This window comes from Hippocampus bargibanti, linkage group LG06, assembly GCF_051943395.1.
Source record: "Hippocampus bargibanti isolate YZ-2025 linkage group LG06, ASM5194339v1, whole genome shotgun sequence".
Taxonomy (NCBI): Eukaryota; Metazoa; Chordata; class Actinopteri; order Syngnathiformes; family Syngnathidae; genus Hippocampus; species Hippocampus bargibanti.
In genome coordinates, this window is record NC_142739.1 from 13727829 (window position 1) to 13744998 (window position 17170).

The 17170-nt window shown below is 42.4% G+C and overlaps 1 protein-coding gene across 1 annotated transcript; it reads right to left on the minus strand.

Annotated features, from left to right (window-relative positions):
* Window positions 1-1668: 1668 nt before the first annotated feature.
* On the minus strand, window positions 1669-17158 carry fez2a (fasciculation and elongation protein zeta 2a). Its single transcript, XM_088998727.1, has 9 exons — window positions 15691-17158; window positions 14723-14831; window positions 14446-14565; window positions 14162-14327; window positions 13409-13689; window positions 13231-13311; window positions 7256-7331; window positions 7104-7169; window positions 1669-4507 (listed from the first exon to the last, which is right to left on the minus strand). Exons 1-9 carry the CDS (start codon window positions 15966-15968, stop codon window positions 4491-4493), a joined length of 1194 nt encoding a protein of 397 aa, XP_088854853.1. The 5' UTR covers window positions 15969-17158; the 3' UTR covers window positions 1669-4490.
* Between the last annotated feature and the right edge of the window lie 12 nt (window positions 17159-17170).

Below are 17170 nucleotides of genomic sequence, written 5' to 3' on the forward strand. Positions count from 1 at the left end.
GCCGAGCATACAAGTCATCATAGGTGTCTCGTTTGGCCTTTGCCACCTTTATTTTAACCGTGCGCTGCATCTCCTTGTACTGCTGTCTACTCTCGTCCGTCCTCTCAGTGTCCCACCTCTTTCTCTGTATACACTCCTGCACCTCCCCATTCCACCACCAAGTCTCCTTATCTACATTTCTCCCACTCGATACACCAAGTACTTTCCAACCTGTGTCTCTGATTATGTTTGCTGCAGTTTGCCAGTCATCTGGAAGGACCTCTTGCCCACCCAGTCCTTGTCTTACCTCCTTCCTAAATGTCATGCAACACTCTTCCTTTTTCAACTTCCACCATTTTGTCCTCACTTCAGCCTTTGGTTTCTTCGTCTTCCTCACTGCCAGTGTCATCCTACACATCACCAACCTATGCTGTCTGGCTACACTCTCACCAACTACTACTTTGCAGTCACTGATTTCTTTTAGATGGCGCCGTTCACACAAAATGTAGTCTACCTGTGTACTTCTGCCTCCACTCTTATATGTCACCCTATGTTCCTGTCTCTTCTGAAAGAAAGTATTCACAATAGCCATTTCCATTCTCTTAGCAAAGTCAACAACAATCTGTCCTTCAGCGTTCCTCATCTGGAGTCCAAACCTGCCCATCACCTCCTCATCATCTTTGTTTCCTGCGCCAACATGTCCATTGAAGTCTCCACCAATTACAAACCCTCTCACTTCTCGGGATGTTCTGACTTCATAAAAGTTCAACCAAAATTTCTCCTTCTCTGCCAGCTCACATCCTAGTTGTGGGGCATACCCACAAACTACATTGAACATCACGCCTTCAATTTCTAGCTTCAGACTCATCATTCTATCTGATACTCTTTTTACTTCTAAGACATTCCTAACAAACTCCTCTTTTAAGATAACCCCAACTCCATTTCTCTTTCACCATGATAGAACAACTTAAATACTGACTCTTGGCGTTCCATTTCTCTCTTTTTCCTCCGGGCACACCTCCCTCCTCTCCTTCTTCGACCAACAGTAGTCCATTTTCCACTGGCACCCTGAAGGTCAACAGTACCAATGGCGGCCGTTGTTAACCCGGCCGGGCCTTGACCGATCCGGTATGGGATTCAGAGGTTTGATTCGCATAATTGTTTTGGCAAAATGTTTTACGTTGGATGCCCTTCCTGACACAACTCTCTGTATTTATCCGGGCTTGGGACGGGCACAATAAGACACTGGCTTGTGCCTCCTTGTGGCTACATTATCCGTACCTCACACTAAAAATGCTTCTTCGAGGCCATCAGATTGCCATTGTATTTGCGTGTGCCATCGGTGAATTGTATACGAAACAAATGTTAGCAGATAATAATAATAATAATAATTATTATTATTATTGTTATTATTATTTATTTATTTATTATTATTTTTTATTATTAATTGTTATTTATTATATAAAATTATATTTATTACCAGACTGCTGAGCGCCGCTAACAACTTCCGGTGACAATGTCATGCATGACGTAGCTGAAGTATACCGGCAATATTTATTTATTTAAACTTTTGTTAAAGTAAGACTGGTAGGATGATTGTGGTGCAATATGTATTAACAGAAAAATATATTACTAACATGTACAGAGATTGAGATGTTTCTTCTTCTTCAGTACTCCTCACGCAATCGCCTTAATAATAATACATTTTATTTCAAGCGCCTTTCAAGACACCCAAGGACACTTTACAATAAAAACAATAGAACACAGCACATAACAATAAAACCATAAGTAAAATGATAAATAATAAAATAGCAGAGAGAATTAGACATTGAAAGCAATTTTAAACAAATGGGTTTTGAGATGAGCCTTGAAAATAGGGAGGGAGTCAATATTACGGATGTTGGGTGGGAGTGAATTCCAGAGTTTGGGAGCAGAGCGGCTGAAAGCTCTGCATCCCATCGTGGTGAGACGGGCAGAGGGCACATAGAGGTGAAGGGAGGATGAGGATCTGAGGGACCGAGAGGGAACAGAGATTTGAAGCAGGTCAGAAAGATAGGGAGGAGCAAGGTTATGGATGGCTTTGAAAGTAAACAGAAGTATTTTTAATTCGATACGATGTTTAACCGGTAGCCAGTGGAGTTGCTGGAGTACAGGGGTGATGTGGTGAAAGGAGGGGGTTTTAGTGATGATCCGGGCTGAAGAATTTTGGACGAGTTGGAGTTTATGGAGAAATTTCTGATTGACACCGAAGAGAAGTGCGTTGCAATAATCGATGCGGGAGGTGACAAGACTGTGGATAAGGATAGCAGCGGAGTGAGGGGTGAGCGAGGGACGGAGACGGTTAATATTACGGAGGTGGAAATAAGCAGACCGAGTAATGTTATTAATATGGGAGTGAAAGGAAAGTGAGCTATCGAGGATGACACCCAGACTGTTGACCTGAGGGGAGGGGGACACGGTAGAACTGTCAATGGTGAGGGAGAAACTGTTAGTTTTGTGGAGGGTGGATTTGGTACCGACAAGAAGAAGTTCAGTTTTTTCACTGTTGAGCTTGAGAAAGTTATGGGAAAGCCAGGATTTAATTTCTGAGAGGCAACATGAGAGGGATGAAGGTGGAAGAGAAGCGTCGGGTTTGCTGGAGAGGTAGAGTTGGGTGTCATCCACGAAGCAGTGAAAGTAAATGCCAAACTTACGGAAAATATTGCCAAGAGGAAGTAGGTAGATAATAAAGAGAAGTGGCCCCAGGACAGACCCTTGAGGCACACCAGAGGACACCGGAGAGGACCGTGAGGTGAACGAGTTGATTTGGATGAATTGTGCGCGATCAGAGAGATAGGAATGAAACCAGCGGAGTGGGGTGTGGGTGATGCCTAGGGTGGAAAGTCTGTCGAGAAGGATAGGGTGGGAAATGGTGTCAAAAGCTGAGGTCAGGTCGAGAAGAATGAGGATGGAGAGTGAACCGGCATCGGCTGCCATAAAAAGATCATTCGTGATTTTTATGAGAGCCGATTCAGTACTGTGGCGGGGGCGGAAACCAGACTGGAATTGTTCGTAGAGGTTATTGTGAGTGAGGTGTGAGTGAAGCTGGGAAACAACTGTCTTTTCAAGAATTTTGGCGATGAATGGAAGGTGGGAAATTGGACGTAAGTTATTGAAATCGTTAGGGTCTGAGCCAGGTTTTTTCAAGATTGGAGTGACAGCTGCGGTTTTGAGTGGGATAGGAACAATTCCAGTTGATAATGAGGAGTGAATAATGGTAGAAATAAATGGGAGAAGAGAGGGTAGGCAGGACTTGATAAGGATAGTGGGGAGGGGGTCGAGTTGACAGGAGTTCTTGGATTTAGTGATAATGTCTGAGATTATAGAGGGATGGGGGAGTGCAAAAGCGGAAAAAAGTTTGGAAGGAGTAGAAAGGCTGGGAGAAGGGGGGCGGACAGAGGACCCGAGGCCTTGGGACCAGCCCATGGATACCAGTTACAAAAAAATCTGGGGAGGGATTAAATTTAATGTTATTGAATTTGGATGACAAAATGTTTGGAAAACCATCCATGGTTGGCATTTTTGTAGAATGGAGGACATCCCTTTTGTTGGGTTTTCTGCATGTTAGCTTCATTTCACATTTGTATCACATTTTCAACCCGATGATATTCACAGCCAAACATTTGGACGGCAATAAGTGGTCTTATAAATGTAAATAAAACAGTGCAGTTGCAAAATAAATGAGCTATGAAACAGACAACACATTTTTGAGTAATAAGACATTCATTGGCGATACGTCAATGTACAAAAGTTGAAAAGGCAGCATGTATACATCGTAGTCATACAAAGAGGAGTCCTGCAGTGTTTACTGCTCCGTGCATGGCAGGCACAGCGACCCGTCTAGTGACAGTGCTTGAGTCGAACAGTACTAATTATCACTGAAATGCATAGTCAGTCGGTTACAGTATTTAGTGCGATGTCGTCAGTGCAAAATGTTTCAGACGAAACACAATCTTCACAGTGGCCTTAATCTTGGTCAGTGGAAAACCTAACAAGTGATGATCACACACTTGCTTGGCTAGCATTGTTCTAATGTGATCTACTCCCTGATTTCTTGCTGCTGATGCATGAACATGTTTTCTTGCCTCGCTAACATCTTATCTGTGAATTTTTCTTGCGGTGTCACTGTTGTTTAATAAGAAGCAGCAGCAGCGTTGAGAATACAAATTGACTTCTGTGTAACATCACCTGGTAATAAGCACGTTGGATGAACGCATCATACACGTTGTGCAGTTTTCCGGGCAAATTCATATGACACGCAGTAAATAGAAAGTAAATATAGAACTTCAAAAATAAACACTGGCTTTTGGAAACCACAAGACAAAGAATTAAATGACCAAAACGCAAGGGTGCATCCTGGAACAACAACATGCAGAAATGAAGCATCCGATTAACAATTGTGCTTTTTGTTTGTGATAAACAATCTTCATCATCGGTAGCCTTGCCCGGTTGTACGGCTCCATCCCTCTCGACTACGTTGGGCAAAGCACTGAAACAACACACAGATCAATATTATCAGAGTGACATGTGAGGCATTAGTATGAAGCCAAGGTTAAAAATTACGAAATGGAATATAAAGCAGAAGGGGAAATAACTGCATGGAAAGCAATTCAAAACATCACTTACAATACACATTCACTAACCACAACATTAAGAGATCCAAAACATGAGTGATATCTAAAACGTAACCCTGTTAGAAAGGAACTCCGATCAGTGTAGTTTGTTTAAAACCAAAATATCTAAAAAAAAATGTGCAATGCAGTTTTACAACTACTGCATCATAAATATATTCATATTTATAATTCTTTCAGGGACAGCGGTCACTATGGTGGACAGCTTGTCATCAGATTGCAAAGTGCATGCATGAAAGCGTGAAACTACAGTTGAAACTGCTGCGGTTTAGGTCCAGCTCTTATTGGATTGCTTAATTACAGTGGGCAGGTGAAGTTCATGTTTTGGCAATGTCTAATTACGCTGAGAAGTGAAAAGTGGGGTCAAAGTACACCAGGCTGTCATTCACACCACAGCTTGCGAATGCAAAGGCAGCATTAGAGCACGAATTGAAGTAGAAACACAAATGAGTGGGGAAAGATTGAAGAGTCTGCCCAGGAACTAAGCACTGTTCAGTGTTCTATATAACATTAGAACTGGGAGTTTAACTCCAATTTTTGACGCAGTAGTCTACGTCAAAGCATGTTTGACGAGTACCGGTATGTTAACTCATTCACTGCCAGATGATGTGCAAAAATGTGTCCACTCCAGTGCCAGGGTTTTTGTCATTTTCACTCACATTGCAGGACCCACAGAATATTGAGTTTTAGGACAACATAAACATTCAATGCCGTGTGAGAAACCCCACTCTCTTCTTTCATCAGAAAAAAAAAAATTATTCCTATATTGTATGGGTATGGAGTTATCTGAGCTTGAACTGAGGGTGGCTGTCCAAAATACAATGCTAGACATACATATTGGTTTATATAGCGCTTTAACAACAGCTGAAGCTGGAACAAAGTGCTAACATGGAAAAAAGGCAAACGCTGCCCCTTGCGGAAGGGAAAAACATTGCAAGAGGCCATGGCCAGTGCTTTATCGGCACACGAACAAGAAAAAACAAAACCCAAACAAATTCGGGAATGGCGCTCTACGTCATATTTTTAATTCTTGAATAAATTTGGGAAAGGCAGTGAATGAGTTAATTACTATACAGTCATGTATAAAAAATTTTATAATTAAGTTACTTTTTTTGGAACCACTATAGTCCAAAAGTTCAAAAGTGTGTAAATCAGACAATGCTGGCACTGTTTTCTTTTCTTGGCAATTCAAAATACATTGTGCTGGTTAAGGAAGATTTTGAAGAAAACAAACAAACAAACAAATAATAAATGAATAGATGGATAAATAAATAAATATTAAAAAAAAAACATGCCAAGACACCATAACTCTCCCGTAAAGCAGAAATTACTGTGAGGTCGTCTCAAAGTACCGTATTTTCCGTAGATAAGGCGCACGCAAAAGCCTTCATTTTCTTAAAATGATGACCCTGCGCCTTATATGTGAAGTAATATTGAACCACAACAGGTCTCGCAACTCCTGTCCACAGCCACCGACTCCATTTTGCCCCTGTAGAAGAAGTAGTGCGCAACCCTAGCCTCTACTGTAGTGCTGTATAATGTGGTGAGCCTTATATTTGGAAAACTATATGTAGAAAACTGTTTTTCTTTCATTGAAGGTGCGCCTAATAGTCCAGTGCACCTCATATGTAGAAAAACGTTGAAAATAATAATCATAATCATAATAATAATACATTTCATTTATAAGCGCCTTTCAAAACTCTCAAGGACACTTTACAGTCACAGGATATTTTTTCTGCAGGTGAGCAGCGGCAGCCACACGCACCAGCATTCACTCAAACCGGAAGTAACATAACAAGTTAACAAAATAATAATAACAAGTTAAAAATAATAATAATATGACAACACAAAGACACAGTCAATAATTCTTCAGCACTTTCTGTACCCTCTTTGTGACATGAAGCAGTTCTAGATGAAAGAGGAGAGGATCAAAGCGTCCTTTTCAGCACTGGATCAGGGACATCATGGTTGAATGTGCACGTCTACAACAAGCTAAATGTTGAAAGCAAACACGCAGCTGTAGCGGGGTGCGCCTTATACTCCAGTGCGCCTTATACATCGGAAAATACGGTACTTTTGTCCTCTATTAGCAAGAGTCTTTGTGTTGTCCTATTTAGGTAAAACCGATTCATTAGCAATCTTAAAATGTTACCACAATGGTTGGGCATTGCCTCACTATTAATGAAAGTTTGCTAATGATGGTGACAGCTTGGACTCGAGGGAAAAAATCATGACAGATCAAACTAACCTTGATGGAATCTGGTCAACTTTTGAGTTACTGCTATCCACCCAGTCGGTCAAAGGCCATTCTCTATCATTTTCATATTGCTTAATATGCTCAATAAAATGATACACACAATACCCGATTAATGCAAACTTACAAAACATTTACGGTTCAACTAATGTGAACAGCGACATGTGCATTGCAGAAATGAACTTAGAGAAGGGCCCTACCTTTGAGAATGTAGTCTGTAAGGAGGGCTGGAACCTTGTCGCTGTCGTCCCTCATGGCATGCAAAACTGAAAAGTGGGAAATGGGAGAGAGAGGTCGCTTACCAATTATGTCAAATAATTCAACTGAATGCTACGGGTTAAAAGAAATTTACTTTTGATCAGGATCTGGAGGTCCTCCAAGGATGGAGGGCATCCTTTTTTTTCATACGGGATGATGGTGGTCAAATACTAAAAATGAAATAAGATAGAATGATCAATGAGTTTCTAAGGGATTCGCCTGATCAAATTCATTCTTCAAGCTCATTCACGCCTAACTTTTGGATGGAAATCTTACTAAACCTTTCTTTGACAATGCTATCTATTTTCTATGTAGTGCTTGTCAAGATTATCGTCATGGGTATGCAATAAACCAGGGGTCGGGAACCTTTTTGACTAAGAGAGCCATAAAAGTAAAATATTTAGAAATGTTTTTCAGCGAGAGCCAAACGCACGCGCGCGCACATACAAACGCTCGCGTGCGCGCGCACATACAAACAGTCGCGCACACACGCACGGCCACTTTTCAACAAAATATCAGAATGTATTAATTAAAATAACTTTGTGATAGTACTCACCGTTAACATGGATGGTTTTCCGTTCCTCGTGTTTGGTAAAAATCCAGGAAAACGATCGGAATGAAATTCAATTTGCCGGTCCAGAGGCGAAGTTACTGCTAGCTAGCCTGCACACGGCTCATAAGCTTCCACACTTGCTATCTGCAATCTACTTCTCGAAGAAGTATGTCGATGCTAACGTTAACATGGGCTTGTTAAAATATCACTGATATTCGACTGTTTCATCGATGGTATTGTTTCATTGCAAATTGGAATCACATTTTCTCTCCTCTAATGCTCCGGTACATTCAGGCTGAAGTGCACAAGTTGGGCTCATTTAAAGGGGCGTTTACCTGTTTCAACATGACGGCCACTATCATCCAATCAACATGGCGCTTTCGGCCATTCTAGGTCAGTGTCATCCAATCAAAATTGCGCTTTCCGCCAACTGCACCCCCACCGGGAAATGAACGACGAAAAAAACGACAATATGTATTAGAATATGTAATATTTATTGGCGAGCCATATGCAAACATCAAAAGAGCCATATATGGCTCGCGAGCCATAGGTTCCCGACCCCTGCAATAAACTATGATAGGTAACGTTGGGTGAATGTTCGGGTACACCCTGGACTGATCGTCAGTGAATCACACAACGCATGTAGACAATCAATCATTCATGCTCAATCGAGAACCTAAAATAACATACAAACTCCAAACAGGAGGTCCACAGCTGAGATTTCAACCACCGAACCGTAATGGAAAAATCGTTATTGATCCATGAAAAAAGAAACTGGAAGCCTCCAAGGCCAATTTCAAATGTCTGTCTTAGGAAAAGGGCGCTCAGATCTCAGCCGCGCTGGTTAAAAGTAAACATGACGACGATCTGGTGGAAGCTCTGCTGGTAAGGCATTTACGGGGTGGCATATTTGGGGTTCGTGGGCTCCGAGAGGCCCTGGAAAGCGTCTGGTTCCACCTCTCATGCAATTCGAAAAACAAAGCCCCTGAGCTTATTGAAAACAAGAAATAACGGAAATGCTCAGAATAGTGCTGTTCAACAACAATTGGAATTAAACAAAATATGAAGAATATAATATACAGTAAAGTCTCATTATATCGATATGGGTTATATCGATAGTACTGCTTATTACGATACTATTTCTATGAACGCAAGGAGAAAATTGACATGCCGCAGGATCGGATATATCGATAGTCCGGTTATATCGATATTTTTTTCAGACTCTCGAGAATATCGATATAATGAGACTTTACTGTATATAATAACCGAATATGATTTGGAATATCCATCCGTTCTCTGAACTTGGCGTGAAATGGTCAGTATAGTTTTGCTTTTTTGAATGTTGCGTTGCTGATGACCATTTTGTCTTTGGGAGCCTTTTACTGAGCATCTTTATCTTTATTTAGTCCATAGAGTTGCTTGTTCTGTAGCCATAAGGCAGGGGTGTCAAACTCAATATTTGTCGCATCATCGTAGTTAGTTTCCCTTAGAGGGCCGTTCTGAATTTTGGGAAACCATATAAATGTTTCATCATCACCACATATTATATACATAGCACACAACAAAATAATGAATAACTAGTTTTCAAATTTGAAGTCAAAAATCTTCTTCTTTTCCTTTCGGCTTTTCCCCTCAGGGGTCGCCACAGCGAATCAATGTCCTCCATCTATCCTGGTTTTGTGCATCCTCTTCTCGCACACCAGCTACCTTCATGTCCTCTTTGACCACATCCATAAACCTCCTCTTTGGTCTTCCTCTCTGTCTCCTGCCTGGCAGTTCAAGGCTCAGCATCCTTCTCCCGATATAGTCGCTCTCTCTCCTCTGGACATGTCCAAACCATCTCAGTCTGGCCTCTCTGACTTTCTCTCCAAAGCCTCTAATATGAGTTGTCCCTTCTAATGTACTCATTCCTGATCCTATCCAACCTGGTCACTCCCAAACAAAACCTCAACATCTTCAGCTCTGCTACCTCCAGCTCTGCTTCCTGTCTTTTCTTCAGTGGCACTGTCTCCAGTCCAAACATCATGGCTGGTCTCACCACGGTTTTATACACTTTTCCTTTCATCCAGCCTGCCTGGACACGCTTCTTCACCTCTTTTCCACACTCTCCATTGCTCGGGACAGTTGACCCTAAGTACTTAAAATCCTCCACCTTGTTTAGCACTTCTCCCTGTAGCATCACTCTTGCACTTGGATCCCTCTCATTCACACACACATATATTCCGTCTTGCTGCAACTGATCTTCATTGCTCTTCTTTCCAGGGCATATCTTCATATCTCTAGTTTCTACACCTGTTTCCTGTTCTCGCTACAGATCACAATGTCATCTGCAAACATCATGGTCCAAGGAGATTCTTGTCTAACATCGTCTGTCAGCCTGTCCATTACCATAGGAAACACGAAGGGGGTCGGAGCTGACCCCTGGTGGAGTCCCACCTCCACCTTGAATTCCTCAGTCACACCGACAGCACACCTCACAACTGTCTTACAGTCATGATACATGTATTGCACCACTCTGACATACTTTTCCGTCACCCCAGACTCCCTCATGCAATGCCACAGCTCTTCTCTGGGCACCCTGTCACACGCTTTCTCCAGATCTACAAAGACACAATGCAATTCCTTCGGACCTTCTCTGTACTTCACTATCAGCATTCTTAAAGCAAACACTGCATCTGTCGTACTCTTTTTTTTGGCATGAAGCCATACTGCTGCTCACAAATGTTCACTTCTGCTCTTAGTCTAGCTTCAATTACTCTTCCCCAGAGTTTCATTGTATGGCTCATCAACTTCATTCCTCTGTAGTTAGTACAACTCTGCACATCTCCTTTGTTCTTAAAAATGGACACGAGTACACTTCATCTCCATTCTTCAGGCATCTGTTCACCATGTAAGATCTTGTTGAATAACCCAGTCAGGAACACCACCGCCACCTCTCCAAGACACTTCCATACCTCGATTGGTGAATCATCAGGCCCGAGTGCCTTTCCCCCCTTCATCCTCTTCAGCGCCCTCCTCACTTCATCCTTGCTAATGCTTGCTACGACTTGGTCCACAACAGTCACGTCTTCTACTCTTTGTTCCTTCTCATTTTCCTCATTCAGCAATTCTTCAAAGTACTCTTTCCATCTTGCCATCACACTACTGGCACCTGTTAATACATTGCCATCTCTATCCTTAGTCACCCGAACCTGCTGCAGGTCCTTACCATCTTTGTCTCGCCAGCCTGTAAAGATCAGTCTCACCTTCCTTGCTGTCCAGCCGAGCATACAAGTCATCATAGGCGTCTCGTTTGGCCTTTGCCACCTTTATTTTAACCGTGCGCTGCATCTCCTTGTACTGCTGTCTACTCTCGTCCGTCCTCTTTGCTTACCTCTTTCTCTGTATACACTCCTGCACCTCCCCAATCCACCACCAAGTCTCCTTATCTACATTTCTCCCACTCGATACACCAAGTACTTTCCGACCTGTGTCTCTGATTATGTTTGCTGCAGTTTGCCAGTCATCTGGAAGGACCTCTTGCTCACCCAGTCCTTGTCTTACCTCCTTCCTAAATGTCATGCAACACTCTTCCTTTTTCAACTTCCACCATTTTGTCCTCACTTCAGCCTTTGGTTTCTTCATCTTCCTCACTGCCAGGGTCATCCTACACACCACCAACCTATGCTGTCTGTCTACACTCTGACCAACCACTATTATAACCACCATTATAGGTCAGCCTATGTTCCTGTCTCTTCTGAAAGAAAGTATTCACAATAGCCATTTGCATTCTCTTAGCAAAGTCAACCATCATCTGTCCTTCGGCGTTCCTCATCTGGAGTCCAAACCTGCCCATCACCTCCTCATCATCTTTGTTTCCTGCGGCAACATGTCCATTGAAGTCTCCACCAATTACAAACCCTCTCACTTCTCGGGATGTTCTGACTTCATAAAAGTTCAACCAAAATTTCTCCTTCTCCTCCAGCTCACATCCTAGTTGTGGGGCATACCCACAAACAACATTGAACATCACGCCTTCAATTTCTAGCTTCAGACTCATCATTCTATCTGAAACTCTTTTTACTTCTAAGACATTCCTAACAAACTCCTCTTTTAAGATAACCCCAACTCCATTTCTCTTTCTGTCTTCACCATGATAGAACAACTTAAACACTGACCCTAAGCTTCTAGCCTTGCTCCCTTTCCACCTGGTCTCCTGGACACACAGTATGTCTACCTCCTTCTCTGCATCATGTCAACCAGTTCTCTACCTTTACCTGTCATTGTTCCTACATTCAAAGTTCCTACTCGTAGTTCTATACTCTTGGCGTTCCATTTCTCTCTTTTCCTCCGGGCACACCTCCCTCCTCTCCTTCTTCGACCAACAGTAGTCCATTTTCCACTGGCACCCTGAAGGTCAACAGTACCAATGGCGGCCGTTGTTAACCCGGGCCTCGACCGATCCGGTATGGGATTCATAGGTTTGATTCGCATATTTGTTTTGGCAACATTTTTTACGTCGGATGCCCTTCCTGACACAACCTTCTGTATTTATCCGGGCTTGGGACCGGCACAATAAGACACTGGCTTGTGCCCCCTTGTGGCTACATTAAATTTGAAGTAAAAAATAATGACTGTTTTTGTGGTTTACATGGAGCAATTTGAAATTTTGGTTCGGAGTTGAGCAAGCAACATGGAATTTCACAAGTTAGATTTGCTTTTGCGGGCCGAATAAAATCATGTGGCGGGCCGGATTTGGCCCGCCAGTCCTAAGCCCGGTCCCAAGCCCGGATAAGGGCTTGGGATAAGGGCTTCACCAGCTCCAGAGGGTTGTGTCAGGAAGGGCATCCAACGTAAAAGCTTGGCCAAAACAAACATGCGGATAAAACATCTAAAGATGGAGGAACCTGATTCGCTGTGGCAACCCCTCGAAGGGAAAAGCCAAAAGGAAAAGAAGAAGAAGAAGATACATGAAAGGGTTGACTTTTGTTGTTGACCAGGGTGATGACCAGGTTGTTTAACCCAATCTCTAGTTAACAAATATAGGTTCAATGTTACAAGACTTATGGAAATGTGACTTTCAGAATGTCAGGACAGGCCTCAAATGTTCCATACATTTTAGTGATTAACTTAATTTGACTTTCTCTCAACATTTGAATGCAGCAATCCATACAATCAATGTTTTACTTTTCTCATGACTTGCTGTCACAAGAGCAGCAGGTGATTGATCCAGGATTGGATCAGTGTGTTTCCTGGCTCAATTATTATTTACAGTTAACATCACAAGATCAAGGCTCGGGCTGATAAACAGTACTTCACTATCGCAAACAGTCTTAGAAATGCATGATCCCAGATATGGATCTCGTGCAAATGTTGTCATTGAGCTCCTTAGAAAAGACCAAAACAGTGCTGGACCATGAAACAATTGGACAATTCAAGCTCATAAAAATTCACCTCTAACGGTTGCAGTGCATTTTAGTTGTATCATGAAATTAAACCTGAAAGCTCAATACCATCACTTCTGATTAGAAACAAACCTGTCGATGAGTGTATCTGCTCCCAAATGTTTGTCGAAAGCTGTTTTGAAGAACAGAGGAGAGCCCCTCCATGCTAAAACGCTGAGGACGGAAAAAAAGAGCAGAGAAAAGAATGAAGCAACATTGATGCACTGATGACAGGCTAACAAAGCAAGTAGGCCACAAACAATAAACTCACTGATCTGAGTGACTTTGCCGCCTGACCTTGCGACTTTCCTGTCACCCCTTGAAGCTGCTGATGCATCTTCTTCCTAGTCTTCTTCAGCTCCTCGCGGTGCTCCTTCTGTCGGTTTTGCACGTCAATAAGTGCAGAGATGAAGGCATTCCTCACCTCCTTCTGAAAGTACAGCTCGTCCCTGAGAGCCAAATTCTGCACCAGCTCCTCAGAGAGCCTCGTGACGGTGCCCTCCTTCTCCTCCACAAGCTCGTTCAGTTCCGCCACATTCAGTCTTCGAACTCCTGCGCCCATACACTTGTTACGGATGTAGTGAAACACAGAAGACACACTTTTCACAATGTTTGGTCCCACTATTTCTGCATTTTGGCTCTTCAATATATACATTGATCTATTATAGATTGCCAACACATTTAAAGCGGACATTTGCCCAGGTGCCGCTCCAATGTTGACCTCGCTCTCTATCTACATGACCTAAAGTGCATGTGCAATGGTATATGTTTAAATTAAAGTAAATTAAGTAACGACGTGAATGGCATGAGAAAACTGGACTTTATATGACATTAGATTTAATCCCACCCCCGGAGGTTAATTCGCTTCTGAAGTTTAAGTGGGTACGTCTCTTGAAAGTGGTCGCATGCTGGGTGTTGTTTCTATTCAACATGAAATATCTTCTTCAACCAAGTAGAGTTCAGCTATTTCAATTCAGATTTTTGGGGATTCACATGACCTTGATGACTGAGAATCTACACATACGTAAAGTCTGATGTAGCGCCGTGGGGCACTCAAGTTCTTCATAACTTGGGTTTCTTTTGGGGCGCTGAACATCCAAAGAGAGCATGGACAGGTCAGGCTGTGATGGATTGTGCTCTGCTACAGATTCGGAAGAGTCATGCATCAACTCCTCAATCTCCTCGATCACCTACACAGCGAATCAACACGCACATCAGGCCTGTAATGATCCCAGTGAGAATAATCTCCAAATCCCTCCATAGCTTTCTTCATCATCTGCATTTAAAAACCTTGTATGCGCTACTAACCTGCTCTGCTGTGAAAAGAGGTTCTTCGCCGAGACACGGAACGATGATAGAGTGCATATCCAGCTCGTCCCTCAGCTCCTCAACTTCAGACACATCTGCCGTGATGGCACTCGTCTGACTCTAAGTAGACGCCGCAAGGGGGGGGGGGGGCAAAGGATTTGATCATCCATGGCTTGAAGCATGTCTGAGATTTGTCAGATAAATGAAGGACAAATTTGGTGGGTGGTAAAAGTGGGACACTGTGAGAGGGAGGGAGAGAGGTATGGAGGGCACTGACCACATTCTCCTCTGGGTTGAATGTGGGCATGAGGAGTGAACGTGTTTGGGAATGTTTCCTATCCTTCTCCATCACTTGCCCGTAGCTTTTGGTTAAAGCATTCCAGATCCTGTTGTTACATGAAAAGGAACATCAGATGCTTCTGTTGGCTCAAATCAATAAAGCCCTTGTGTCACTTTTTTATTGTCTTTGTCTATAGCTTCACCAAAAATACAATAACTCTTGAAGTGGAACTTGCCGTTGTTCAGTTTGTTTCAAAAAGAGAATAATACAATTTTTTAGTTCCAGATAAAAAAAAAGAAAGAGAATGAAAGTCGATGTGGCTATACTCCATGCTAACAGCATTGTTTCAAAAGTTAGCACGGCAATAATAATAATAATAATAATAATAATAATAATAATAATAATAATGAACAGCAATTAAAAAAATCCAAGGCAAAATTAGTTATTTCCGAAATGCTGTATGTTTTCAAGATGGTAGCCCTTTGGATTAATGAGTAACCAACAAATAGCAAGCACTCAGTTACAAAAGAAGGGGTTATCCCTTGTATACATCATAAAGAGACATATGGATATATATGGGGGTTCTCTGCCTACGACGGGCGCTTCATGTGAACGGTCTGCAGCAAAACTCAAATGTTTTTCGTTCGTTCGATTAGATTAATGGTCAAAATGTGTTTTTAATAGAAAGTAATAATCGTTTTACAACGGCGCTCGCATGGGCCTGCATCCAAATACACCTTACCGTTAATGCCGTCGTAGACCGTTCTAATTATTTTTATGTTTTTTTTTTTGAAAGAGCTAAACATTAGGGAATGTAGTTCAAATCGTTGCGAGTTTTGAAAGGCGCTTATGAATGAAATGTATTATTAATGTAAGTGGTAGCATAACAAATAACGTCATTTTGAGAGTGACAGTCAAATCCTTCAAAATGATGACAAACGATACAGGACAACAAGACTACTCACTTGTCTCCCCGCAGAAAGTACTCGTCAGTGATCACCATCACCGCGTCGTTGTTTACAGCCGTGGAGCTCCAATCCCCGAAGCACAAAGACAGAATCCCGTTGAAATCGTCCACTGGGTCCGCCGTAGACGTAGTAGCGCGGATTTCCCCCTGGGACTCTTGGGATCCCCCATCACCACCCAGGACATGGGTCTCTGCGGCAGCCAGATTTCCTTTCAACGGCCGATTTGCACACAAATCCGGACATCCGCCCTCCAGACGAACGGTTGGCGCTTCCATAGCCCGCCCGGGTGAGCCTACGGGCTCTGGCTGGGTGGTGTGGTTTGTGTGGGTTTGTCAATCGGCGGCATCTCCACTCTTCTTCTATTCAAGCCATCAGGGAGGCCGACAGGCATCCTTCCTGCAGCGGGACTCGAGCAGCCCGTAGCCGACTAGTGGCCGCTTCACGCCGCGCACGCTGGCAACCAAACAACACTTAGCAATACAGTACTTCATCGTGGGCGTTGCTCACGGCCCAGGAACGTTTTTAGTACAGCGAGACCTCAACTTACGAACTTAATTGGTTCTCAGACAGAGTGTGTAAGGCGAAAGTGTGTATCTAAAAAAAATCCCATAGGAAACCATTAAAATGGAAATAATGCATTCCCGGGTTTCCATAAAATAAGCCTTAAAACTACACACAACATTGTACCATATTCTATATATAATAAATGTGCTATTGTATTGTAATGAAAGAAATACACTGCATTGTATCATAAAGTCACTTTATTTACATTTGTGATGGTCATTTATGGCTTGATGGAATGGCATTGGAGGTCGAAGGTCAAAGGGAATTGTTGTTTGGAAAGAGAGGCGCATTACATGACGACTGTAATTAAAGAAATAAACTGTGCTGTAAAATAAAGTTTTATTTACCTTTTTGATGGTCGTTGATGGCTGATGGAAGGAGAGTCACCTTCCATAAGGACTGTTGGTAACTTAACCTCTGGTGCTGTTCGGTCGTGTGCTTCCGCCGAAGATCACTCCGCCAGCCGTGTTGGGTGTGTATTATGAAAATAGTGCTTATTATAAGGATTAATTTTCATACATTTGACGTTTGTAAGACAAAAAGTTTGTAAGTTGAGGTGTTTGTAAGATGAGGTCTCACTGTACTCTATTATTTGCAAAATTCCAAAGGATGCAAAATGATAGATGAGCTAACAATTACAGGAATTTGATAAAACGTTATAAAAGCAAACAAACATTCCCCCGAATGACAAGAAGCGATAGGAAACAGTCCTATTTTCTTTATATTCAGAGATATTCTTCACCATGACACCAATAATTTCAACAATTCTAGAATGTTTTAAAAGGTCAAATGGGACCATTATTCCAATAGCTATCTATACAATAGCTGTAAATACAGTACATATATATACAGTAAAGTCTCGTTATATCGATATCGGATATATCGATAGTCCCGGTTATATCGATACTATTTC

Coding starts and splice junctions, on each gene's coding strand:
- fez2a (XM_088998727.1), bottom strand. CDS start 15,968: ATGGAAGCGCCAACCGTTCGTCTGGAGGGCGGATGTCCGGATTTGTGT. Junction 14,566..14,722: donor TCAACCCAGAGGAGAATGTG/GTCAGTGCCCTC, acceptor GCGTCTACTTAG/AGTCAGACGAGTGCCATCAC. Junction 14,328..14,445: donor CTCTTTTCACAGCAGAGCAG/GTTAGTAGCGCA, acceptor TTCGCTGTGTAG/GTGATCGAGGAGATTGAGGA.